General features: G+C 51.2%; 9 protein-coding genes across 9 annotated transcripts; 6 read left to right on the top strand and 3 right to left on the bottom strand.

The window, feature by feature from the left end:
* Positions 1–371: 371 nt before the first annotated feature.
* On the top strand, positions 372–2209 carry BDZ83DRAFT_623071 (citrate synthase-like protein). Its single transcript, XM_060508358.1, has one exon. The coding sequence runs from the start codon at positions 547–549 to the stop codon at positions 2074–2076; it is 1530 nt and encodes a 509-aa protein (XP_060364443.1). The 5' UTR covers positions 372–546; the 3' UTR covers positions 2077–2209.
* BDZ83DRAFT_623069 (uncharacterized protein) lies at positions 2210–3462 on the bottom strand. The gene is made up of 2 exons (XM_060508357.1): positions 3182–3462; positions 2210–3100 (listed from the first exon to the last, which is right to left on the bottom strand). The coding sequence occupies exons 1-2, from the start codon at positions 3215–3217 to the stop codon at positions 2486–2488; spliced, it is 651 nt and encodes a 216-aa protein (XP_060364442.1). The 5' UTR covers positions 3218–3462; the 3' UTR covers positions 2210–2485.
* A 1658-nt stretch (positions 3463–5120) lies between these two features.
* Positions 5121–8868, top strand: BDZ83DRAFT_752632 (calcium-translocating P-type ATPase; the record flags this gene model as incomplete). The annotated part of the gene is made up of 3 exons (XM_060514224.1): positions 5121–6812; positions 6845–7729; positions 7783–8868. The coding sequence occupies 3 exons, from the start codon at positions 5121–5123 to the stop codon at positions 8866–8868; spliced, it is 3663 nt and encodes a 1220-aa protein (XP_060364441.1).
* Positions 8869–9919: 1051 nt separating this feature from the next.
* BDZ83DRAFT_741425 (uncharacterized protein) lies at positions 9920–11277 on the top strand (the record flags this gene model as incomplete). The annotated part of the gene is made up of 5 exons (XM_060513088.1): positions 9920–9999; positions 10050–10286; positions 10337–10466; positions 10532–10609; positions 10660–11277. The coding sequence occupies 5 exons, from the start codon at positions 9920–9922 to the stop codon at positions 11275–11277; spliced, it is 1143 nt and encodes a 380-aa protein (XP_060364440.1).
* Positions 11278–12524: 1247 nt separating this feature from the next.
* On the top strand, positions 12525–13699 carry BDZ83DRAFT_779242 (fungal cellulose binding domain-containing protein; the record flags this gene model as incomplete). The annotated part of the gene is made up of 4 exons (XM_060515512.1): positions 12525–12627; positions 12677–12825; positions 12887–13573; positions 13646–13699. The coding sequence occupies 4 exons, from the start codon at positions 12525–12527 to the stop codon at positions 13697–13699; spliced, it is 993 nt and encodes a 330-aa protein (XP_060364439.1).
* Positions 13700–14023: 324 nt separating this feature from the next.
* BDZ83DRAFT_623063 (fungal-specific transcription factor domain-containing protein) lies at positions 14024–16338 on the top strand. The gene is made up of 2 exons (XM_060508356.1): positions 14024–15555; positions 15611–16338. The coding sequence occupies exons 1-2, from the start codon at positions 14210–14212 to the stop codon at positions 16194–16196; spliced, it is 1932 nt and encodes a 643-aa protein (XP_060364438.1). The 5' UTR covers positions 14024–14209; the 3' UTR covers positions 16197–16338.
* BDZ83DRAFT_719950 (Alpha/Beta hydrolase protein) lies at positions 16266–17579 on the bottom strand (the record flags this gene model as incomplete). The annotated part of the gene is made up of 5 exons (XM_060512232.1): positions 16266–16558; positions 16614–16911; positions 16969–17123; positions 17178–17303; positions 17363–17579. The coding sequence occupies 5 exons, from the start codon at positions 17577–17579 to the stop codon at positions 16266–16268; spliced, it is 1089 nt and encodes a 362-aa protein (XP_060364437.1).
* Positions 17580–18208: 629 nt separating this feature from the next.
* On the top strand, positions 18209–20449 carry BDZ83DRAFT_779225 (POT family protein; the record flags this gene model as incomplete). Its single annotated transcript, XM_060515511.1, has 9 exons — positions 18209–18358; positions 18423–18478; positions 18559–18686; positions 18764–19055; positions 19115–19213; positions 19263–19512; positions 19592–19748; positions 19812–20058; positions 20135–20449. 9 exons carry the CDS (start codon positions 18209–18211, stop codon positions 20358–20360), a joined length of 1605 nt encoding a protein of 534 aa, XP_060364436.1. The 3' UTR covers positions 20361–20449.
* On the bottom strand, positions 20449–22533 carry BDZ83DRAFT_779223 (uncharacterized protein). The gene is made up of 2 exons (XM_060515510.1): positions 21595–22533; positions 20449–21529 (listed from the first exon to the last, which is right to left on the bottom strand). Exons 1-2 carry the CDS (start codon positions 22283–22285, stop codon positions 20538–20540), a joined length of 1683 nt encoding a protein of 560 aa, XP_060364435.1. The 5' UTR covers positions 22286–22533; the 3' UTR covers positions 20449–20537.
* Positions 22534–23946: the final 1413 nt, after the last annotated feature.

Genomic DNA, 23946 nt, shown 5'->3' with positions numbered 1-23946 from the left:
ATGGAAGCACCCTGTAAGGTTTGGTCACAGCTTCCGATCACATGCATTGGGATCAAATGTCATGAGAGAGAGTCGCATCCTCCATCGGCTTCAGTATCGCCCAGAAAATGAATATCTACTCGAGGATGATGCCGAGTTCATTGAGGGCACAAACATCGCCGCTGGTCCGACGAGGAGAATATGATCATCTGGTGGTTCCTGGACCAGGATGCAAGCTTCTTCGTAGACCATGATCCCATCCCTGGCATGTGCAAATGCAGCTAGCTTCAGCCACTAATCTGGGGATCTGGTGGAACTCGTGGAGAGTTGCAGTTGAACCTCGGCACTCGGGCTCAGTTGCCGATCTCCCGACGTCAACCGACGGTCTTAGCGCAGCTTTCACCTGCTCAGGAGAAGCTCTCCGGACAAGGAACATTGTCCGTAGCATCTGAAATCCATCCGCCCGGGCTCAAAGCAACGTCCTATTGAAAGCCATTGAATTCCACTGTCATCTCATCTCTCGAAGCCAGGAATATTCAGAATCAAACCCTAGCTCCTCATCGGAAAATGGTCACCGTTGCAAAGAACGCGCCACGTGGCGCAACCAGCGCGCCGCGACAATCGCTGACCATTGTCGACAACCGCACTGGAAAGTCTTACGAGCTGCCTATTACCAGGAACTCCGTGCTGGCTACGGATATTAAGAAGATCAAGGCCGCTCGTGGCGATGACCGCGCAGAGGATGAGACCGACCAGGGTCTCCGAATCTATGACCCGGCCTACATGAACACCGCGGTGGTCCAGAGCAACATCACCTACATCAACGGCCAGGAGGGAATCCTCCGATACCGCGGCTACCCCATACAGCAGCTCGTCAACAAGTCTCACTTCTTAGAGTCGGCGTTCCTTCTCATTTACGGCGAGCTGCCGACAACGTCACAGTACAACAAGTGGCAAGATGAGATTATGCACCACACCTACATCCACAGCGATATCGAGGGCATGTTCAAGTCGTTCCGTTACGACACGCATCCCATGGCCATGTTGCAAGCCTCCTTCTCCTCAATGGGTGCCTTCGCGCCCGAGTCGAACCCGAGTCTGCAGGGCCAGAAGCTGTACACCAACGCGGCTTCAGGCGACATCGAGGCCCTCAAGATGCTCGACAAGCAGATCCTCCGTATCATCGGAAAGGCACCCACGGTAGCCGCTGCCTCATACCGCATGCGCCAGGGCAGACCATTCAACCGCCCGGCCCAGGGACTCAGCTACACCGGCAACTTCCTCTACCTGCTCGACCACCTGAGCGGGCACGAGTACCAGCCTCACCCCGTCCTGGAGCGCGCCCTGGACGCGCTCTTCATCATCCACGCCGACCACGAGGTCAACTGCTCCACTGCCACGGTCTTGCAGGTCGGCTCAAGTCTCGTTGACCCCTACAGCGTCGTCTCCGCCGGCTGCGCCGCACTCTACGGCCCTAGCCACGGCGGTGCCAGCGAGAGTGCAATCCGCATGCTGATGGAGATCGGCAGCCCTGAGAACGTTCCCGCCTTCATGCAAAAGGTCGAGAAGCGCGAGCGCGTGCTCGTCGGCTTCGGCCACCGCGTCTACAAGAACGTCGACCCCCGTTCGACAGCCATCCGCCAGCTGGCCGAGGAGGTCTTCGCAGTCACAGGCCGTAACCAGCTCCTCGACACGGCGCTGGAGCTTGCGAAGTACGCCCGCGAGAGCGAGTTCATGAAGAAGCGCAATTTGTACCCCAACGTCGACTTCTACTCTGGCCTCATCTACCAGGCCATGGGCTTCCCGCTTGACTTTTATCCGGTTCTGTTTGCCGTGCCCCGCTGCGTTGGATGGTTGGCGCACTGGAGGCAGCAGATGCTGCAAAAGGGCGGCGTCAAGATCTGGCGCCCGCGTCAATTGTACATTGGCGAGGGTGAGCGGGAGTATGTTGATGCGGAGAAGCGGCAGGAGAAGAAGAGCAAAACTGTGTTTGAGGAGCCTGTGCAGGTCAGCCACGGTGGCGACAGCAAGAGGAATGAGCTTGCTACATTCAAGGATGAGATGGGACATGCTTGGAGGGGTCGTTCGAAGCTTTGAGGCGACTGCTTTCATTTTGGCTCGGAGGCGTACGGGTTAAGGATCTGCAGATTGGGCTTAGGACTGAAGCCATACTTGTTCGATTAGGAAGACTGTCACAATACGATCACATCTCTATTGACCCATCTGTCGACTGATCAGATCATACCAGCCAGTTGAGCTGCCTTCTTGAGCCCATCCTCAATTTCCTTGCCGCTCATCGTTTTCAACCCGACCTTGTCGTTCCAACTCATCTCTTGGAAGCTTTTACTTCCACCGTAACCCTCCCCATACATCATCTGATAGTAAAAGTCGATCCACACTGACCTATCGCCCTCGGCGAACTTGGCTTTGGCATTCTGATAGACCTTCTCGACATCAAAGTTCTGCACCTCAAACTTCTGACCCGTCACCTTCTCCGCCATCTCCGTCAACTGCTTCTCACTGACCGCCGCCGAGTGGATATACAGGGACTTATTCTCGGCCTCCTTGTACAGTCCTCCGTCATCACGCAAGACCTTGGCAATCGTCTCTTTGTAGTCCCAATCAAGTTGTCGCCGCCATTATGATACTTTGCCGTCTTGCTCCGGAAGTTCGGACCAAGCCCACCAAAGCCAAGAACGAGCTCGAAGAAGGGCCCGTTGTTGACGCTCATCCAGCTCGACTTATTGCCGTTCTCGGCAATCTTCTCAATGAGATAGCGTCTGGCGCGAACCTTGTCAACGACGATGGGCAGACCCTCGGCGAGCGGCGAGTCTACGTTGGTGCTGTACTCGGAAGGGACTATACGTTTCACTCCGGCAGCGACAGCAGCGTCGATCCACGGCTTCTGATTCTCCAGAACGATTGGGTCTGGCGCAGCTGAGATGACCGCGTCCTGGCCTCGGAAAGCTGTAGTGAGAGCACTGACGTCATTCAGGTCAAGCTTGATGGACTTGACTCCAGAGGAAACGGTCTTGGTGGAGTCGGACCGTTGGATGGCAGTGACATTGAAGCCGGATTCAAGTAAGGTCTTGGCAATCTGAGAGCCCATCTGGCCCGTCGCCTGAGGTCGGGAGCTTTAGCTTTTTATCATCGATCTACTACTCTAAGGGAGGCTCTCATGACTAGTGAGGTCCGGACTTACGCCGATGATGGCAATATTACGGATTGGAGAAGACATTGCTTACGAGTCCAACCGGAACGAGAAGTAATGCCGGTGGCTAATTGTTGAAGAAGCTGCAACGTATTCGCAGCTTGAATGGTGATGTGATGATGTCGATGTTCAAGATTGTGGCCACCATAAGGTACGTCGTGCTTTAGGTTTCATCGCCTAGTATGCAAGCGGCCGAGCACTAGTGACCACAACGTCTAGTCCGAGCGGACAACGCCAACTCGTTGTCCGAGGCCGATTAGCTACACAATATGAAGATATCAGTTTCGAAAAAATGGTGTATTCCCAATGCTTGGTGAATCTCAAGTTTGAGATCAGAGAATGAAGCACTCGTTTCATGCGTAAAAGACATGATCAAGATTTTGCGAGCTAAAAGGCGTCGTGAATGAGACATGGTTGCTGATTCTAGTCCTCAATTTTAGGATCATCTTTTTTCTCTGCTAGATTGCGTATGCTTGAGGCAGAAGGTGAGCGTCGTTAAGCTGCTCATGTGTGTCGGAGCCATTCACATGTCAAAGAAAACCTTAGGTCAAAATCGACAAGATATCACGTCTGCCCTTGAATTTAAGTCTTCATCCGAGTCCTTTTCTTCGTTCATTGACGAGATCGATTGAGTTTGGCCTCAGCAGCCCAGTGAGTATTCCATGTTACTCAATTCCACTGAACCAAAACCTTATGGTGACTAGTCTCAGTGAGGAATGAAACTGGGGCACCAGCGGGAACCGGGGACAGACAGAACGCGTAGTGGCCACAAGGCATGATTTGGAGGACGATGTAAAGAGACGACGTACTGTAGAGTAGGTAGCCTTGGCTCACGGCCCTCCACGCCATATACCCTTCGGGAGGTCTGCGGTAAGGGCTCTAGCCCGGCCGCCACGGCGTTAAATACAACAACAACAACAACAACATAGTCTCAGTGAGCTTATTTCGATGTTGCCTCTGTAAGCCACGGTGAGCTCAGGCTGTATTAGGAGAGTAAATTTTTAACTTCAAGAGGTAGGAAGCAGAGTGCTTCAGTTTACTTTACTCAAGCGACTGATATACAGTACCTCAGATCCACTCCAATTGAATCAACACATAATTCGTACAGCACCCAAAAACAAAGCTACAAAACGAAACATCATGCAAACAAAACCCTGAATGATGTCAATGGGGCAAAGCCAAGTCTCTCGCTAGACAAGCCAAGGCGCTTATGAGCCGAACAGCCGCTGACAAAACTGGGCCAAGTCAACTTTTGAGGCCAGACGTTCCCTGCAACTATCCACATCTCCTTCGCATCCTCCGAAGAACACAGCCACGCCGACACCGAGAAGACGGCGTCAAAGTGCCCCGGATGACCACCGCGAACGGCCGAAGAGTCACCCAAGACCATACATCTCCGCTTCATTCGCGCCCGAATGCCATCCCAAGAGGCGAACAACCCCGGACTCACCGATGTCCACGTGCCACCGTTCGCCGTACGCTCGCAAACAAATCCGATTCAGTTACCTGGCGGGTCAACCCCCGAAGCCCGTTGATCTCCACATCCCCCACGACCCAAGGCCATAAGGCTTGTGCAACGAGTCCTAGTCCCAGACATCGTCCAACCCACCCCAACCAGTCAACATCCTAATAGCGTGCCGAGAAGCCTTGGATTTCTCTCGGCACGAATGTGAGATTCGCCAAGATGCAATGACGCGGCTCTCAGATCCGTGCCGTTGCCCCAAAGGTCGGCTCCAGATGACCATAACATATTACCAACTGTTGTTCCCCCCCTGCTGATCATGAAATTATGGACACACTGGCGCTGCGTGTCTCTGTTTTTCTCCTCGTCAATTCTTGCCATTTTTGAGACCTGACCTTGAACATCTGTCTGTCGTCACGCCCGTCGCTGTCCAAACAAACTTCCTCTGGCGACTGGAGACACAAGACGATGACTGACGAGATCACGGCCGCCGCGCCGCGCCAGCCAGATACAGGCCAGGCCTCATCAAAAGACCCCTTCAGCAAGCAATTCGCACAACAGCTAGAAGATAACGAAAACGAATTGGACCTCCGCGATGATACCGTGATCGAGAACAACAGATTCGCGTTCACGCCAACGCAACTCCACAAGCTCATCACAGCGCGCAACCTATCAGCACTGCGGCGCTTCGGTGGTCTCCCAGGCCTTGCAGCTGGCTTACGGACAGATCTCGCCGCCGGGCTCAGTGTAGACGAGACAAGTCTCGAGGGCACAATATCGTTCGAGGAGGCTGTCGCTGCAGGAGAGGCTCACCGGGCTGCCGCAATCACGCCTCAACCTCCGTCGACACAACACAAACACGGTATCAAGTTAGATCTGGACTTGATTCAACATGAGGCCCAGGGCTATACAGACCGGAGGCGCATCTATGGCGAAAACAGGCTCCCGAAACGAAAGCAAAAGTCATTTCTGAGGCTAGCGTGGATTGCGTTCAACGACAAGCTCATGTTCCTCCTCACGATCTCGGCTACAATCTCTCTGGCGCTTGGTATCTACGAAACCGTAGATGCATCTGATGACGAGCCGAACATCCAATGGGTGGATGGTGTCACCGTTGTAGTAGCTATTCTGGTTATTGTGTTCGCTAGTGCTGCCACGGACTGGCAAAAGAACGCCAGATTCGCGAAGCTCAATGAGAGAAAGGAGCAGAGGGATGTCAAAGTCATACGGTCCGGCAAGACCCAGAACATTTCCGTATACGACGTGCAGGTTGGAGAAATTATGCACATTGAGACTGGCGATGTCGTTGCCGTCGATGGAGTACTAGTGCAGGGCTCCGGCATCCAGGTCGACGAGTCCTCCCTCTCGGGCGAGTCTGAATTGGTGCACAAGAATGTGCCTAGCGAGAGTGACATCCGCAACCGAAAAGTTCACAGATCCTCGGCGACTGACCCCTTCATTCTCAGCGGAACGACGGTATCTGGCGGTGTGGGTGCGTACTTGGTGACATCGGTAGGGACCAATTCGATGTATGGCAGAACCTTGATGTCACTGAGAGAGGACGTCGAGGAAACGCCCCTGCAGCAGAAACTCGGAAAGCTGGCGAAGCAACTCATCACGTTTGGTGCGATTGCGGGTATCATCTTCTTCCTAATCCTGTTTATCCGTTTCCTCGTCGGGCTTCCGACCATGAGAGGAACTGCCTCTGAAAAGGCCGAAACCTTCTTCAAACTTTTGATCCTAGCCGTCACTGTCGTCGTGATCACCGTGCCCGAAGGTCTAGCTCTCGCAGTCACCCTTGCTCTCGCTTTTGCCACGACCAGAATGCTCAAGGACAAGAACCTCGTCCGCCTGATCCGTTCTTGTGAGATCATGGGTAATGCTACATGCATCTGCTCGGATAAGACGGGAACATTGACACAGAACAGCATGACGGTCGTCGCTGGCAGAATCGGACTCTACGAACGCTTCGGTGACGCACCAAGAGAAATCAGCAAGGATGACATGAAGAAAGACCTGAGTACCGATGACGCCTCGGACCAGGAACGCCCCAAAGCCTTGCTAGAATCTTTGAGCGGCGATGTGAGAGTACTGACGAAAAACAGCATCGCGCTGAATACCACGTCTTTCGAGAGCGACAATCCGAACGATGCCGGCTTCGTGGGTACGAGCACTGAGACCGCTCTGCTTAGGTTCAGCCGCGAGTTCTTCGCCATGGGGCCCTTAGCGAAGAGAGAGCAAACAACGAGATTGTCGACATGTTCCCTTTTGACGCGTCGCGGAAGTGGATGGCGGTCATGTCGAAGCTGCATAACGGGAAACATCGACTTCTCGTCAAGGGCGCGGCCGAGGTCGTCTTTGACCAGTGCACCAACATCCTTAAGGAACCGAAGGCCGGCCTCGCCGTTCAGAGTGTTACGACCGAGATACGAGACGACCTACGAGCGACGATCCGCGAGTACGCCAAGCAGATGCTCCGGCCTATCGTCATCGCCTACAAAGATGTCGACGCACCGTTCGAGAACCCAGATGACCCCGACTCCATCAAATTCGAGAAGCATTTTGCGAATATGACGTTCATCGGTGTCTTTGGAATTCGCGACCCCCTTCGACCTGAAGTTCTCGGTTCCGTGCGTCAATGCCAGGAGGCCGGGGTATTTGTGCGGATGGTCACGGGAGACAACTTTCTGACGGCAAAGGCCATCGCATCAGAGTGTGGCATCTATTCAGCCGGCGGCTTGGCTATGGATGGGCCGACGTTCCGGAAGCTGACCCCCGCCCAGCTGGATCTGGTCATCCCCCGGCTTCAGGTGTTGGCGAGATCTAGCCCGGAAGACAAGCTCCTGCTGGTATCCCATCTGAAAAAAATGGGCGAGACGGTTGCTGTGACGGGCGATGGCACCAATGACGCGTTGGCTCTCAAGGCCGCGGATGTGGGCTTTGCTATGGGGATTCAAGGAACCGAGGTTGCTAAAGAAGCTGCGTCTATTATTCTGCTTGATGATAACTTTGCCTCGATTGTGAAAGCGCTGGTGTGGGGTCGGACGGTGAACACAGCTGTGAAGAAGTTCCTCCAAGTAAGCGAGATCTGAGTATCGAGTCTGCGCAAGGTATGCTAACATGATTATAGTTCCAATTCACAATCAACATCACGGCAGGCACTCTGACTGTCGTCTCCGAGTTGGCTGGGGACTCAATCTTTACTGTCGTTCAGCTACTCTTCATCAACCTCATCATGGATATCTTCGCCTCGCTTGGCCTGGCAACCGACTACCCCTCGCCAGACTTCCTCAAATGCAGGCCAGAGCCACGCACAGCCCCCATCGTGAACATCACAATGTGGAAGATGATCCTCGGCCAGGCAATCTACCAGCTTGCGGTTATGTTCACTCTCCACTACGCAGGAGACCAACTCTTCCACCCCTCCACGACCGCAGAGCGCGAGGCACTGCAGACCATGATCTTCAACATCTACGTCTGGATGCAGTTCTTCAACCAGCATAACTGCCGCCGTGTCGATAATAAGCTCAACATCTGGTACCAAGGCGTCCTCCGAAACCCCTGGTTTATCGGCGTGCAATGTGCTACTCTGGCCGGACAAATGATCATCATCTGGAAGGGTGGCCAGGCGTTCGACACCCGCCCCCTAAACGGCGCACAATGGGGTTGGTCAATGCTGTTCGGTGTCCTTGTAATTCCATTAGGCGCTTTGATACGGCAGGTTCCCGACGAGTACGTCTACGGCTTCTTCCAAGCCGTCAAGCGAGGCTTCCTCGGCACAGTACACGTCCTATCCAAGGTCCTCCCATCCAAGTGGCGGAAGAAGGCCGAGGAGGAAGTCGAGGACATGGGAGCTGCACAGAGCTGGGTCCTTCAGACCGGCGCGGCGCTGTTACGACCGATGAATTACGAATGGGGCAGCTCAACCCCGCCGCCAGGCTCCAAGCTTGCGGGGAGGGTGTCGAGTATACCTGCTGCACAGAGAGAGGCTCTTATTCGTGCTGCGAAGGCAGGCACTGGAGATAATGAGATTGATGTGCCTGCGCTGGTTGATGCGGCGCGCTGCGCCAAGGTGGAGTTGTCATATGGCCTTGAGGTCCATCCTGATACTTTGGTGGAGGACCCGATCTTGCTGACTTCCATTGGGGTTGATGGGAAGAAGTGCCCGCCGAGCCAAGATCCGGAGATCTTGCGTTACTTACAGCGCCCTTCATAAGAGCGTCTGCTTTTTGAATTTTAGGGTTAATTATGTTGATGTTTTCATTACGTAGAACGTTGGCTTCTTTCAATTTATGATTATGTGAAGACAAATCTATACGTAAGACTTAAGAAGAAGATAATCCAATATTGACTTGTATTATACGATAGGGGAAAAATGTAAAGTTTGAAAAATCATCTAGCATTCCTACCATTTTGACCAATCGTCTAGTCCGTTATCTTTTATATTAGGAGTTTGTGAAATCTGCTCTCACGCATAGCCAAATTCGGAGGTGAGTCAAAGAATTCCTCTATCCATAAGAAGACAATGAGATATTGATCAACTAGGCTTCTTTTTTCATCGAGAGTCATTCAAAACCACTGACAAGCTTGGAAAGAATCAGGAAAGTGAAATGCAAATTACACCCTAGAATTGAGGCGGGGCCAATGAAACTGCTGGTGAATAAATTGCATCGTGACTTGTGAAGATGTACAGTGTGTGCACCGGAGAAAGATAATGACGGGTAAATTCGTTGTACCATCGCGAGAACGAAAACGAGCGGAGCAGCGCATTTGAGCTTGGCATCATCTACCTAAGCCACCATTAGCGCCTGCGGCTCTAAAGTGAGAGAAAGGCAGTTGAAGAGATTATGGTCGCCTTGATTTAGAACTGCCTTGCTATCTGCCTCAAGAAATGCACCAACTTGAACATTGGCTCCTGGCCCATTCGTGCATTCAAGCTCCTCAATGGGACATGATGCTTAATTCTCGAGTGCCCGACCTTTCCCCGCACTGTGGATGTAGAGGAGGCTATTGTTAGCGCACTTCTCCTAACGAAAGACGGTCGAATCGTGATTTATGACTTGGAAAAGCGAGAACGAGTGCGTAGAATGATACCATAAACGAGATTACCCAAGGCTGTGCTGGATTGACACTCTAGCCGATGTTCTTGACCATAAATACTCTCGATTTTTCGATTCTGTTACACCGTAGGTTATATCAGCAAGGACACCTCATTGCTAGACAGCATACTTCTAGGAAAACCGCACACATACTTGACTGCACCAATCATGAGTCCCCTTTTGGTGCTCATATGTATGCTAGGCCGTGCGGTGGCCAGTAGACCATTTCTCGATGCCCCTGATACCGGGTAAGCTTCCGAACTGTGCATGATGACTTTGTATTGACTCCAGAGAATAGTATCGAGAAGGGACTCCAGATTCCTTCGAATGGATCTCTCCCGTCTCTCGACCGTTTGTTTGGAATGAACGACTTCAATTACGTCGCCGAAAAGCTCATGAATCCTATGATTTATGCTTCCATTCGTGCAGGAGCTGCGAGCGAATGGTCCTACAGGAACAATCTTGAGTCTTTCGAGAAGCTTCGCTTCCGGCCACGTGTCATGGTCAACGCCACCAAAATCGATGCCAGCATGAAGTACGATGTCAGAGTGGTTGCAAAAGCCCAGTCCGTTAATCATCAGTCAGAACATCCATTCTCGGTGACCAATTCGATGCCCCATTCTTCATCAGCCCGTTTGCCAATGCAGGCTTCGCGAATGAAGAAGCTGAGGCGGCTCTCGTCAGAGGTGCAGGAGATCACGGTATTCTCTACATTGTGAGTTTTGGCAGTGTCAATCGCAAGAACAATTAATCTTGATTAACCTCATGTAACGCATTCAGGCATCACAAGCTTCCACACTATCAATGGAATCGATCGTTGCTTCCAAGCAAGAACCAAAGCAGGTTCTATGGCAGCAAGTAGGTGTCTCTTAGACTATTCCATTGCCGCGAACATGCTAACCTGCTAGATCCTTCTTGACAGCGACACGGACGTATTGCCAGTTGATCTTTTCAAGCAGATCGAGAACAACAACATGACTGCTATCGTTCTGACTGTCGACTCTACTGCGGACCGTACGACATATCGGTCAAGGCGATCCATACCAGACCCAACCCTTGAACGTGACCCACGCTACATCTTTCTTTCCTGGGAATTCTACAACCAGCTTCAGGCGTTGACCTCACTACCAATCATCCCCAAAGGTATACAGACAGTTGAAGATGCTCGCAAAGCCATAGAATACGGTGCTCCAGCCATCTTTATCTCAAACCACGGAGGTCGATCCTTAGATGGCGCGCCATCTGCACTCGAGGTGGCATGGGAGATTTACAAGAAAGATCCAAATATCTTTAACGAAATCGAAGTTTACGCTGATGGAGGTATCCGATATGGAAGCGATGTCCTTAAGCTTCTTGCACTCGGCGTTCGGGCTGTTGGTATGGGCCGCCCGTTCATGTATGCTAACTTCTACGGCCATAAGGGTATCTCGCGAGCTATATCCTTGATGAAGAAGGAGATCACGGCGGCTGGGGCAAACCTAGGTCTTCAGGACTTGAAAGACATCGATGCGACATATGTAAGCTAAACTCGCACGAATTAGTGCAGGCGCTAACGATTGTCAGATACGGCTCGTCTCTACTCAGTGGACAGACTAGTATGGAGCATTAAATTACCACGAAGGTTGGAAGCAAGAACTCTAGCTGTTGTCTCAGAGTTTTCTTGTAATATATAAGTCTAAACTATCTTGTCTAACATAGTAAGCACTGCAGCTTGTGAACTATACGAATATATCCTTAGACTTGGTCTTTGATCTTTTTTTTAAATTCCGAAATATCTTTACAAGAAGTCTATTCCATAACGTAGTTGAAGTTTTTTTCTTTTTTAGATATTCAATCAAATATGAAGCTCGCTAATTATGAACTTTATAAATCTAGTTGCTTTAATTACTTTACTTTACGTATCAATGGTCTGAGAGTCAAAAGCTCAAGAATGTTTTGTTCTTTCGAAAATCAGTATTCAATATTACCGACGCTTAGATGTTCTTTCACGAAGTAGTGTTAGATACCTAAAGTATATTAGCTCAAACATGTCCAATGCCGCGTGAATCTTCCGCTTGTCATATCTGCCTTGCGTACTTCTCAACATAAGCCGCCGCCTGCGTGAAAATGACGTCAGGTAAAAGAGACTGAAGGGCGTCTGAAAGGCAAACAAAATGCTGATTGACTTTCGATAGAGCCGATCCCATCTTGCGTCGCATTGTGGTGACCACGGAAGGTATCTGGCCGGCAGCTTCTGCCGGTCAACCGGCTATTTAGGCTCTGAATGGCAACGCTGCACTAGATGATGCTTCAATGCTACTCCAGCATGACAGGGCTCTGTTCCTGGCCAATGCCTTCTCATGCCAATATTGACTTCATGGGGCTAAAGACATTGAAGGTTGGGTCAATGAATGTGCCGAGACGGCCTAGCTGGGGCAAATTGCCCACGTGGTCAATAATTCATAAAATAAAGGGCCAAACCAATATCAAACGTATCTCATGAATGCCGCGAGCCATTTGGTGTGGCTCAATCTGGAAAGAGATGACCAAAGTTCATGTTAGAAAGATGGAGGAATGGGAAGCGCTCAAATTGAAGCCCACTTGCCACGATGCGTGTTGCACGCGATCCATACCTTAAGTACTCAGAAAGCGGGCTTAAAGAAGGAGGATTTTGTCTGCAAAACTTTCTTACACAAAAGTTTCGACTAGAGCTTTCAGCCCCTCTGCCGTACATATTTACTCACTGAACTCGAAGTCTCCCGCTTCAGCGTCTTTTACGCCAACTGAAGTTGCCATGAAGTGGAACATCTTCGCAGCGATTGTAGCGATCGCCGGCAGAGAAACTGCCGCTCATGCCACTTTCCAGCAACTCTGGGTCGATGGAGTTGATATGATACGTGTCCATCTCTACGAGGCGAAGGATATGTTGACTGACCTCCTCTCAAGGCTCGCAGTGTGCAAGACTGCCCCAAAGCAACTCGCCTGTCACCAATGTGGCTGGTAACGAAATCAGATGCAACGTCGGAGGAACAAGCGGCGTAAATGCCAAATGCCCTGTCAAGGCTGGTGGAACGGTCACCATTGAAATGCATCAGGTAAAGCTATTGATCCTCCAGTATCATGGAAACATCATCACTGACACAGGGGCTTGAACAGCAAAACGGCGACAGAAGCTGCAAGAATGAAGCCATCGGCGGCGCGCACTACGGTCCAGTCATAGTCTACCTCAGCAAAGTCGACAACGCCGCCACAGCTGACGGTTCTGCTGGTTGGTTCAAAATCTTCCAAGACGGCTGGTCCGCGAAATCCGGCTCCGGCTCCGGCGACGACGATAATTGGGGCACCAAAGACCTCAACACCTGCTGCGGCAAGATGGACATCCCAATCAGCAAAGACATCGCCGATGGAGACTACCTTCTCCGTGCAGAAGTCATCGCTCTCCATGCTGCTGGACCCTCAGGCGGAGCGCAGCTCTACATGACGTGCTTCCAGCTCTCGGTCTCGGGCGGTACAGGGACGGCGAAGCCCGCCACAGTCAGCTTTCCCGGTGCGTATAAGGCGACCGATCCAGGTATTGCTGTCAACATCCATTCGAAGCTCTCTGGATATACTGTCCCCGGCCCCGCTGTTGCTTCTGTCGGAACCACGAAGACGGCGGGTTCTGCATGCAGCGGGTGCGCATCTACGTGCGACGCAGCCAAGGGACCTGTTGGCACGGCGCTGCCTGTCTCGCCTGTGGGCGGAGGAGGTACGTCTCCTGGCACTGGAAGCCCGCCGTCGTGTACTGTTCAGAAGTATGCGCAATGTGGTGGACAAGGATGGACGGGCTGCACCACCTGTGCCGTAAGTTGCTCATCCTGTCATATGCGAGTCCCAATTCTTGTCTTTGAACTAACAATTATCTACTACCTTCAGTCAGGGTCAACTTGCCAGGGTGTCTCGGCACCGTACTATTATCAGTGTGCTTAGTTAGTTGCTTGGTCCAAGGGTTTGAACGGTCTTGGAGCCCCGAGTCCCAGTTCCTCACTTAAATGCACCTCAGATGTTATTCGGCTGGAATAACTTTCAATATAGCCAGAACAGGTCGATCTAAATGAAAAGTAGATCTCAGGGTTCTTCTGGATATTGCCTTTGGTTAAGAGGTTGGCGGATGTCTTCATGTTATTGACAAGAAAGAGGGATTTTCAACTCCCAGGCAAGGATCACGCCAGCTGGCACCAGCTGTTTGCATCTATTTGGGCTTAGCCGTGATCCACGCGCGTAGTTGATCCGAGTCTCCAGCAACTTCCTCCTGTCATGCTCCGTCACTCAATCCGGGCGAGATATCAGTCACATGCCCTATGTTGTCTTCATCTTACCCAACGATGGCCTTTAGACTGGCTTGCTGCTTCTACATCGTGATATTGTAGATGACTCGTAAGCCCTCTCCTAGGCAGCCTCGTCTAAAAGCCAAGGCGCATTGAGCGTTTTCTCGACAGGATGTCTGGTCAACAGCGAAGATACATGAGCAAGCGACAACGCCCATGTGACTTCTGCCGCTCCCGCAAGACTGCGTGTCGAATTGATCAAGCGCCGCCATGCCATCTTTGCGTCTCACACAATCGGCAGTGTACTTTTGTCGAAGCTGCTGCGCCCAGGAAGAAGCTGTTGACGCCTGACGATGGCCCTAGTGCAGTCGGTCTGTCGGGCTCATCTCATGTTAATACACACATCATGGCATTGGCGACGACAACACCAACGCCTTCGCAACTTCTTCCGCAGTCTCCACACAAGGAGCTCGGTCAGTTGGACTATACTGGAGACTTCAACTTTAGCACGACCCAGTCCGAGTTCGAGGCAATGTTCCGAAGTCCGCAAGCTCCAAGCACCTCTCCAAGCGTATGGGCGAGAAGTACACCTTGTCTGCCAGGCTCAACAGAGGAGGCGGAGTATTCTTCAGGTGCCCACCCGCAACTGCTAGGTCTTAGTGGTGACATGGATCCCCTCCTCCTGCGTCATTATCGTTTTGATGACCGCGGCATGTTCGGGTTCAAGGAGCTTGCCATTCACTCGGTGAAAGTCCAACCAGTACCTTGCCAATTTCTCGTCTCACAACAATCTATCTTCTCTCGTCGCAGACAAGAGGCTGGCTCCGATCAACCACAAGAAAACGTGAGCAGACAGGAACTGGAGGATATCATTCCAGCCCGTGTCGGCGAGCGTCTCATCAAACTCTTTTGGGACTTTATTCAGCCCCAGTGGCCCATTTTATCTACATCACAACTTGTAGAGCCGTCCTTATCACCTCCGTGTTTACTTGCCGCTATCTACTCCATCACTCTACCATTTGCGCTTCATGATGATAAGCTAAGTGTCGACGTTGCGTATGACAATCCTCCCTATCCTGCCTTGAGCCAAATCATCAACAGGGCTCTCACCTACGAAATCCACTCGCCGAGCATAGCGGTTGCTCAGACTCTTCTTCTCCTTGCTTTACGCCCATCTGCAGACCCTCTCGTCGCAGACACGGGGTACAGGCGGGACATTCTGGGAAGGCTGGTTGCCTGCGCAACTACGCTGGGTCTTCATTTGGATCCCTCGGGATGGTCAATGCCAGATTGGCAAAGGGCCCAAAGACAAAGGCTATCATTCTGTATCTTCGCCGCCGATACTTGGACAGCCTGCGTTCAGGGGTCGCCAACACTAATTCGCCAATATGATTGGCTTACGATCGCGGTGGGACACGGAAGCTTTGTTGGTTCAGGACTACGGGACCAAGATGAGACAAAACTCTTCCAGTTTTCTGCTGTCACTGAAACTCTCAACACGGTGCTGACCAGCCTTTAGTGAGATGCGCATCTTCTTTGACCTTTCTCCTCACAATGCTAATGATTACAATAGTTCAGTCCGCGGTGTCAATGACTTGACCAACAACCACGAGAGAACTTCCGTCTTAACGAAATCCTTGCTCCAAAGTCTTTCCTCGATCGCGGGCCCGGCTAATTCGGAATCAAACTCACAACGTTCTGCCCAGCTGTATGTTCGTATGATCATCTTGCGGGCTGGACTTCGACCAGTACTAGTCCAAAGTACAACAGATCACAACTTATCTGAGAGAGAAGCGAGCATGGCGGAAGAGCTGAAACAATCTATGAGAGACTGTACTCGTGGTCTATCCAATGTCGTGAAGAGCTTGAGCTCAGACACAGATAATGTCTTCTGGCCGTCTTGGACTCAGCTAATCTTCTCGTCGATTTGCTTCACTCAAATGACAATGGCCATCTCCTCACACAATCATCAGGAAGCTTTCGGTTGGATCACTGATTTACAGTCGACACGGCAGAGTCTTCGATTGAAAGTGGTCTCATTTTCATTCCTGCGTCTGGGCTTGCTGAGAATCGATGCTCTTTTCTGGCGAGGGCTTACCGACGTCTTACACCTCGAGGAGCACGTCAAAGAAGCTTTCAAGGCAGCAGAACCCGCATGAGTGCTTAAACTTTATTGGGGACTACTATAAATCTCCCAATAGTCTGTTCTAGTTTCTGAGTCTCAACTCTCAGTTGTCATAGTGGGCTGCCCTAAGTAGCTCAGCTGTGTCTGCAATGAATTCGAAACTCTTAGAAAGACCCCGCTCAGGGTGATTATAGTGAGCGAACGCATGAGGAACTCCTGTGTACCGTTTCATCGAAACCTCATTACCTGCATCTCGGAGCAACTTTCCGTAGTATTCTCCTTCGTCTCTTTCCAGATCGAACTCTGCAGTAATTATATGTGCAGGCGGCAAATCAGCAAAGTTCGGCGCCAATACCGGTGTAAGTATCCAGTTATTGAGGAGTCGTGCTTGTTCATCTATGTTCATGGGATCAGCGCAAACTTCGAAAGGCACAGTTCCGTTTTTCCTCACCATCATCTTCCCCAAGCCAGTACTTCAAGAACCATTGTTCTCGGCCGAGAGGTCCCCAAGGTAGATCTCGGTACAAACGGGCGCTCTCATATGGGCAATTCGACTTGTCGAGTTGCTTGATACTTCTGTGACAGTATCTCATATCGGTCGCTGGCACAATCATGAGATGCAACTTGATTGCTATAGCCTCGTCTCTTGCAAGATGAGCAAGTACCGCTGACATCTGACCACCTGCTGAAAGCCCACCGAAAGACACGCTTTTCGGATCGATTTTTAAAGCATCCGCGTTTTTGATGGCCTATATCACTGTCCATTAGCTGAGAAATTGTGGCACCCGATCCGAGTTAGCACTAACCCATTTCACCGCATCCCAGCAATCATAGATGGCAGTCGGAAACTTGTGTTCTGGTCCCATGCGGTAGTCTACATCGATGACTTTGATGTTGGACTTATTGCACATGTGCCGGCACCATGCAGCCTCACTCTGAAGCCCGCCCAGTACCCATCCACCTGTGAGTGTAATATGAGCATAGTTTCATCAAACACAGCTTGGATATCTACTACCTCCATGGAAGTTCAGGTGTACAGGAAAAGGTCCGGAACCCTCGGGAGAGTATATTCTCACCGATACCTTTCCTCCCGGTGTAGTCACTGGGATCTTGCGGTCTTCAACATGGAAGACTTCGGGGCCTAAGAGTTTGCTTCTTAACACAACTCTCACAACAATTTTGTTTTGGGGTTAAACATACCTCTGCAAGATGGGTATGTAAAGCTGTATCTGACTGCATCTTTCCGGTAGTGTTCCAGTTCAACTTCATCCGCTCTGACCATTGATCCACCGTGCTCATTCCATAGTCGAACCCATTGAGGGTCGATGCCAGGATACTCAGTCGCAGAGAATGCAAGCCGACCAGCGACCGGTCCTGGTGCGTGCTGCGAGTCTTTGACTTTCCTCGGAACTGTCATGCTTAACCAGAAGTCTCATTGCCGTGCTCTCAGTGGACTTGAGGAAACAGATTTTTGGCTCAAATAGCTTGACTTTGATATGCCAACTGGGGCGAAATTCGAGAGAGAAAACATTGAAGACGCAAGCACAGTAGCAACGATTCGCCCGTTATCTCACTTTCCGGGCTTTATCTCCGGACCGGAGGACCTACTTTCATCCTCATTCCCGTCCGCCGCCGACTTTACATCCCATTGGCGGCGTTCACTTGGCCGATCTTGGTGGAGACCACCGCCGAACCCCCCATTTTGATCACGGTATTGGAGTTCATTGGCGGCGTTCTTCTCAAGTGTCGGTGGTGATAGGCCAGGGAACGCCACCAATCAAAACTCCAGAAAATGGCCCAGCGTTATCTCTCATATCTGTTGATGCTTGTCCGTGTCTGGGGGACCCCGCTTTACCCTCCGCGCCGGATCGAGTCAAGGAACTAATAGCCAACCAAGACTCGGAGCATCGAAGGTCGGTATTGGACTCTTGATCTTGTATTTGATTCCAGAACATGCCACCTAGTTGTATCATGCCGTTTTGATACCAGTCACTATTACCTCTTTCAGATTCTCTGGTACTAGATGCATAGTTGCTGAAGCTCACAATGACCGATGCAAAGGACAGGATTACTAGCCCAGAAGAGGCCCAAGTGCAACCTGATGGGCCTCTCAAGTTGCCTGCACAACAATGGCAAGATCTACGAAGAGTTCCGGACAAACTGCCAGCTGTCGCCCTGTTGATTCTAGTTGTGGAAGTACGTACCTGAATCCCAAGGCTTAGAAGCCACGAGCATAACAAGACCTAACAGACGTTCTCAGCTTGGAGAACGGTTCACGTACTTCGGACTTAGCGGTCCAATTCAAAACTACATCAAGTAAGAACAGTCAAAATCCAAGGTTTAATTACCTAAGACTTTGCATGGTGAAATGATTGACTGATTCTAACAATTGGCAGCAATCCTTACGACCCTTCATCTGACCTGCCTGGGGCCCTCGGCCGGGGTCAAGCGGTAGCGACAGCGTTGGGTAACTTCTTCAAGTTCTGGGCTTACGCATCCACCGTCATTGGAGCTATTATCGCAGGTACGCTGAGAATTGAGTTTCAGTCTCTCACTCCGATTCCTCTTCTGAATGAGGACCGCTGACATCAAGCATGGTAGACCAGTACCTCGGAAAGTTCAAGGCGATTCTCGCGGCCTGTGCCGTGTACATCGTCGGCCTCATCATCCTCGTCGCGACTTCGACACCTAAATCAATTACGAGTGGCGCGGGATTTGGTGGTTTGATCGCAGCTATGATCACGATTGGTCTCGGAACTGGCGGTATCAAGGCCAACGTGACGCCGATGTGTGCGGAACAATACCAGAACTCACACCCAGTTGTTAGAACTTTGAAGTCAGGCGAAGAAGTGTTGGTTGATCCTGAACTCACAGTACAGCGACTCTTCATGTGGTGAGCCACTTCTCAGCACCTATCCAGTAAAGACTTCAGAGTTTTTAACACTTAGACAGGTTTTACTGGGTTGTTAACATCGGCGCATTGTCGCCATTGATCACTGTTAACGTCGAAGCACATCATTCATTTTGGCTGGCATACCTTATCCCACTGATGTAAGAGCCAGAACTGCCAGAGAATTGGAGGGATCACTGACAAACACAGTGCCATCATCATTTCTGCCGGCATCTTCATCTCGGGACAGAAGAAATATGTCAAGGTTCCTCCACAAGGCTCTGCAATAATTGACGCTCTCCAAGTAACGCGTATCGCGATCAAAGAAAAGGGGTTCGTCAACGCGACCCCATCGGCTTTGAGAGAGTCCGGGCATAACGAAAACTACGCAATCGCAAGTGAGGCCAGATATACTCATGGCTATGTGATGGATGTTCAGCGCGGCCTGAAAAGCTGCAAGGTGAGCCGACAAGAAGTCCATCCATCTTTCGTTTGAGTCTGAGTATTGCGTGAGGCTAATCATTAGATTCGACTCCTAGATGTTTTTGTTTTTCCCTCTCTACTTCATTTGCTGGATCCAAATCTGGAATAATCTTATTTCTCAAGCGGGCGAGATGGCCTTGCACGGGACTCCAAATGATCTTCTGCAAAATCTGGATCCCATCGCTCTGTGTATTTTCATCCCTTTTTTGGATGGTAAGTGAATGCTCCCATGATGCTGATTGATTCCGCGATATAGACACTGAAGAAGATTCGCAGTGATCGTGTATCCCATGTTCCGCAAGTACCGCATCGACTTTGATCCAGTCACACGAATCTTCGTAGGCTTTCTCTTCGCCTCCATATCCATGGTCTACGCCAGCGTCTTGCAACATTATATCTACAACTCCTCGCCCAAAAGCATCCACGTCTGGATACAGGCCCCCGCTTACATACTCGTGGCGTTTTCCGAGGCGTTCATCATCGTCACCGGACTGGAGTTAGCCTTCACCCAGGCCCCAAAAAAGTAAGCTTACCGGAATCCCGCCTGGACTCAGGGGTCTCGATAAGACTAGATTGCTGACAACGTCATTTAACTTCAGTCTTCGTTCGGTTGTGTCCGCTCTATTTTGGTTGACTATTGGCATAGCCGCCGGCATTTGCATTGCGCTTGCGCCTGTTTCGCAAGATCCTTACCTCGTTTGGATGTATGGTTCGCTGGGCATTGTTGGCTTCGTGTCAGGGTGCGCTTTTTACGCGTGCTTTTATCCTGGGCGCAATAGGAAAGTGATGGAGCAAGAGGTCATCATCGATGGCACAGAACCTTGAGTTGGTCGAGTTGAAGCACATTTGCCAATTGGGATGTAGGCACTTTGAGGTTGAGTTTGTTCGGATTTAATATTTACTGGATGAAAATAGAGAGGTTGCTAAACCAAAACACCTGAGCCATGCAATGAACGACTGTTGCCCAAAAGATGGGATATCATTAAGTTTTGTATTGTGCCGTCATCCAAAACTTGGGATGCGGACCGTACCGGACGCTTCCACCGTGACCTCGCTATTACTATCACTGGCTCTTTTCTTGAATAAAGGCAGAGGTAAGTATTGAATGGTCTCGGTTGTGACACTCGGCGTGTTGGCCGGAGGATGGTAGGAAAGGAGTGTGGGCGAGAAGACACCGCTACTAGCTGTGCTTGCAACGCTTGTTTCGGAAACCGAGCTCTCCGTGGTGCTGGCGAAGCTCTTTCGATGGTTCATCTCTGGGTCGGGCTCGACCTGTTGGTGGCCTCGGATCCAGTGAAGCCAATCCAGGATGGGAGTATGTAAGCCCTCTGGCATCGTGCTCTCGGGGCTGTGAGAAGAAATATTTGTACGCGACTTCGCTGACTTGGCCGACTTTTGAGATCCGGGAGTACGAATGATGGTTCTTCGGGCAACGTCTCTGCGGCCGTGCCATAGCATAGATGACACAGTACTTCGAGAAGCCCGGGATAGAGCGCGAGTTGGCGTCTTGGGTGTGCGAAATCCGGAGAAGACGCTAGGTGTAGAGTTGCCGCTGCGAGATGAGCGAGTTGGCCATCTGAAGATGCGAATAGGCGATGGCTCTGGGATTGGAGGTGGCGGAGGGAAACCAAACGTCCCTGTGCCTGCTAGAGATTGAACATATTGTTGTGCTTGAGCGTATGAGAAGGGAGATGCTGCATATGGGTTTGTTCTCGGTGTGTCCTGCATTTGAGGTGACATCGGCGGTTGGGAAGGAGGCTGGTAGCCGGGTTCGGGGTGTTGAATGGTGAATTCATCTTCGCTGGAGACCGTACGATTCTCAGTCATTTCAGTGTAACTTTGGTCGACATGATCGCGGAAAGGCGAGGCCGGACCGTACTCATTGCTAGGACTCTCGAGGGCGACGGGTTCATGAACATGGCGGGCTGCTCTCCTTCTCCGACGATAGCACCAGAATATCAAGAGGGAGAGTCCCATGAGTACCACGATGCCCACTGCGTATCAGTCAGTATAAAAAAAAGGCTATACGTATGGAGCAAAGCTGCAGAGATGCACTTACGCACGACTCCAGTGGCGACCAACGGCCCTTGACTGCTCGATGATGATGTATTCTCGTAATTCGGCGAAGACGTTTGCGTAGCATTGGTTACGCCAGATCTTGTACTTGATGCGCTCCCCGCTCCAACCCCGGTCACGCTTGTTCCTGTTGCCTCTGGTGGGACCGCCTGGGATAGCACTGGTGATGATGCCGCATTCTCAGCGGCTACTGGGACAGTCGTAGCAGCTGCAGCGGGTGTTGACGAAACAGCAGCTGCAGCACTCGAAGACGAACTTGAAGCTGCTGGAGGATTTGCTGCTGCGACTATTGTTGACGATGCCTGAGCTGCCTGCTGTGATGTCGTCGCTGCCGCTGCTGATGCCTGAGCTACTGGTGTTGTAGCAGCTTGCTGTTGCTCCTGCTTCGTCGTTGCTGCCGGTGATGCAGCTGGTTGTTGTGCAGCCGGTGTTGTCGTCGCAGCTACAGGAGCGGCGGCAGCCGTTGTTACAGCCGGCGCAGCGGCTGCTTGTGTCGTTGCCGCTGCTGCTGGTGTACCCTCTGCCTGGACGTTCTCCTGAGTTGTCGTCGCCGGCGACGACAATACTTGACTGACGATGGCGCCGGGTGTGCCGAGAATATCTCCAATCAGGCCCCGGTTGAGAAGTTTCCCCGCGATTCTGTACCACCTCCCTTGGGTTCCTTGATCAACCATGGTGCATTATTGTCCAGATCCTGCTGTTTTGTTGTGTAGGTATATGTATGTTGTAAGGCCGTATGTTGATATGCAATTGTGTCTTCAAGCGACAGTCCGCGAACGCCCGCTTGAAGTCTCAAATGCTCTTGTCATGCAGCTGTGTAAGAAAAGCTAGAATTGAAAAAGAAGCACCTCAAATGAAGGAAGGCCCCGATCACGAACGAATGACTGGAGTGAGAAGGAGGTAGAAACACAACAAGTGGAATCAGAAGCCTCTCAGCCCGCAGACGATTGCGAGAGTGAGGGTATTAGAGACAGCCACTCCTCGTCCTGTAGGCCGTAGGGGAAGGGAGAGGTTCGAGGTCAATGCGGATATGAGGATTGCACTAGCTGTGATGAGGAGGTCCGAGCCTTGTCGTTCACTCGCCTCCTCTAGACTGAAAAGGGCACAGCTCCAAGAATTTCCACGGTCAAAGCTACGGACTCTTACCCCATCACCCAGGAACGCTCCCGCCAGTTTCTTTTTTGCGGCTGGCGGGTAGGCGGCCTCGAATGCTAGCGCAATCGGGTGCGAGACGCGGCGGCCTCTTATGATACAGTTAGCGGTTACATCGGAAGAGCGGCGTTTGTTGTTTGCTGAGAACCAGAGCCGCTAATCGACGCCAACTGTCCATGCGGCTTTGGTGCCTATTCCCTTACGGGCTCGACAAAAGGTCTTCATTTGAAAAGTCTGGTGGAATTTCCACCTCCTTCAGACGTCCTGAGTCGGAAAAAGAGTTGAAAGGGGGTATCGTTAAATGATGTCTTGGAATCCAGAGACACGATCGACGCGTCTTGACCACGGTGTGGTGGTGCGTCCCGACGTTGAAGAAACTTGAAAGAGATTTGGTATGCTTATCTTTGTTTCTGTCTCAGCTAAGCCTTAAGCATACAATATCCCGCTGCAGGGAGCAAAAAACATCCGCAATCTTGCATTTTACAAGTGCATGCATACGTCTTCCTGACTCCCCTCCCCCTGGACGCACAGATGATGCGACGCGGACATAGGAGTGTTCATCCCATCCGTGTGCGCACATCATCCCGTCTTCTCGCTCTTGGTGCTGACCACACCAGGGTCTTAGCTTCTCTCGAGAAGTCCGAGGGTTCGGCTGCGACCCCTGTTAGTTATCGCGGTGACACAACATCTACTCTGACCTGACAGTACACCTGACAGACTGTCAAGGGCGGCAGGCGTGGCGTGCGGTGGGTTTTGAAGCGGAGCATATTCTGCCCGTAGAACTCTTCATGTTTCAATCGAGTGGCGCCTGTCTGCTGTCTCTTTCTATGGGGCTGCCATCGTCTTAGTCTCAGAAAGGACTGTTTTGCGAATACATGGAGTCTCGAGATAGAATCAGTTTGACCGTACGGAGTATCTACGCGATAAACCCCGCCGTGGTCCACTTGAGACTGCTTCCTTAGCAATCTGACCTTACTCGTGGTTTCCTGTCTTTGTCGCGGTGGATTTGAGAAAGCCGAATGTCAATGCCGAAGCCAACAGGTCTGGAATTTGTTGCCATACCTTGATATCCTCGTCTCATGGCATGTCTGCTGTTCTTGAAATGTTAACTGACGCGTATTTAGTCGTGTCTGAACTTTCGCCGTCGCTAGTGTATCTGATGCCATGTTTTGCATAGACACCA

This window comes from Colletotrichum acutatum, assembly GCF_030867785.1.
Source record: "Colletotrichum acutatum strain CBS 112980 chromosome Unknown BDZ83scaffold_52, whole genome shotgun sequence".
In the NCBI taxonomy this organism is placed as follows: Eukaryota; Fungi; Ascomycota; class Sordariomycetes; order Glomerellales; family Glomerellaceae; genus Colletotrichum; species Colletotrichum acutatum.
Note: the sequence above shows the minus strand (reverse complement) of the source record. Positions and strands in the feature narration are given on the sequence as shown.

Coding starts and splice junctions, on each gene's coding strand:
- BDZ83DRAFT_623071 (XM_060508358.1), top strand. CDS start 547: ATGGTCACCGTTGCAAAGAACGCGCCACGTGGCGCAACCAGCGCGCCG.
- BDZ83DRAFT_623069 (XM_060508357.1), bottom strand. CDS start 3,217: ATGTCTTCTCCAATCCGTAATATTGCCATCATCGGC. Junction 3,101..3,181: donor GTAATATTGCCATCATCGGC/GTAAGTCCGGAC, acceptor TCCCGACCTCAG/GCGACGGGCCAGATGGGCTC.
- BDZ83DRAFT_623063 (XM_060508356.1), top strand. CDS start 14,210: ATGTCTGGTCAACAGCGAAGATACATGAGCAAGCGACAACGCCCATGT. Junction 15,556..15,610: donor ACGGTGCTGACCAGCCTTTA/GTGAGATGCGCA, acceptor TGATTACAATAG/TTCAGTCCGCGGTGTCAATG.
- BDZ83DRAFT_779223 (XM_060515510.1), bottom strand. CDS start 22,285: ATGGTTGATCAAGGAACCCAAGGGAGGTGGTACAGAATCGCGGGGAAA. Junction 21,530..21,594: donor GGTCGCCACTGGAGTCGTGC/GTAAGTGCATCT, acceptor ACTGATACGCAG/TGGGCATCGTGGTACTCATG.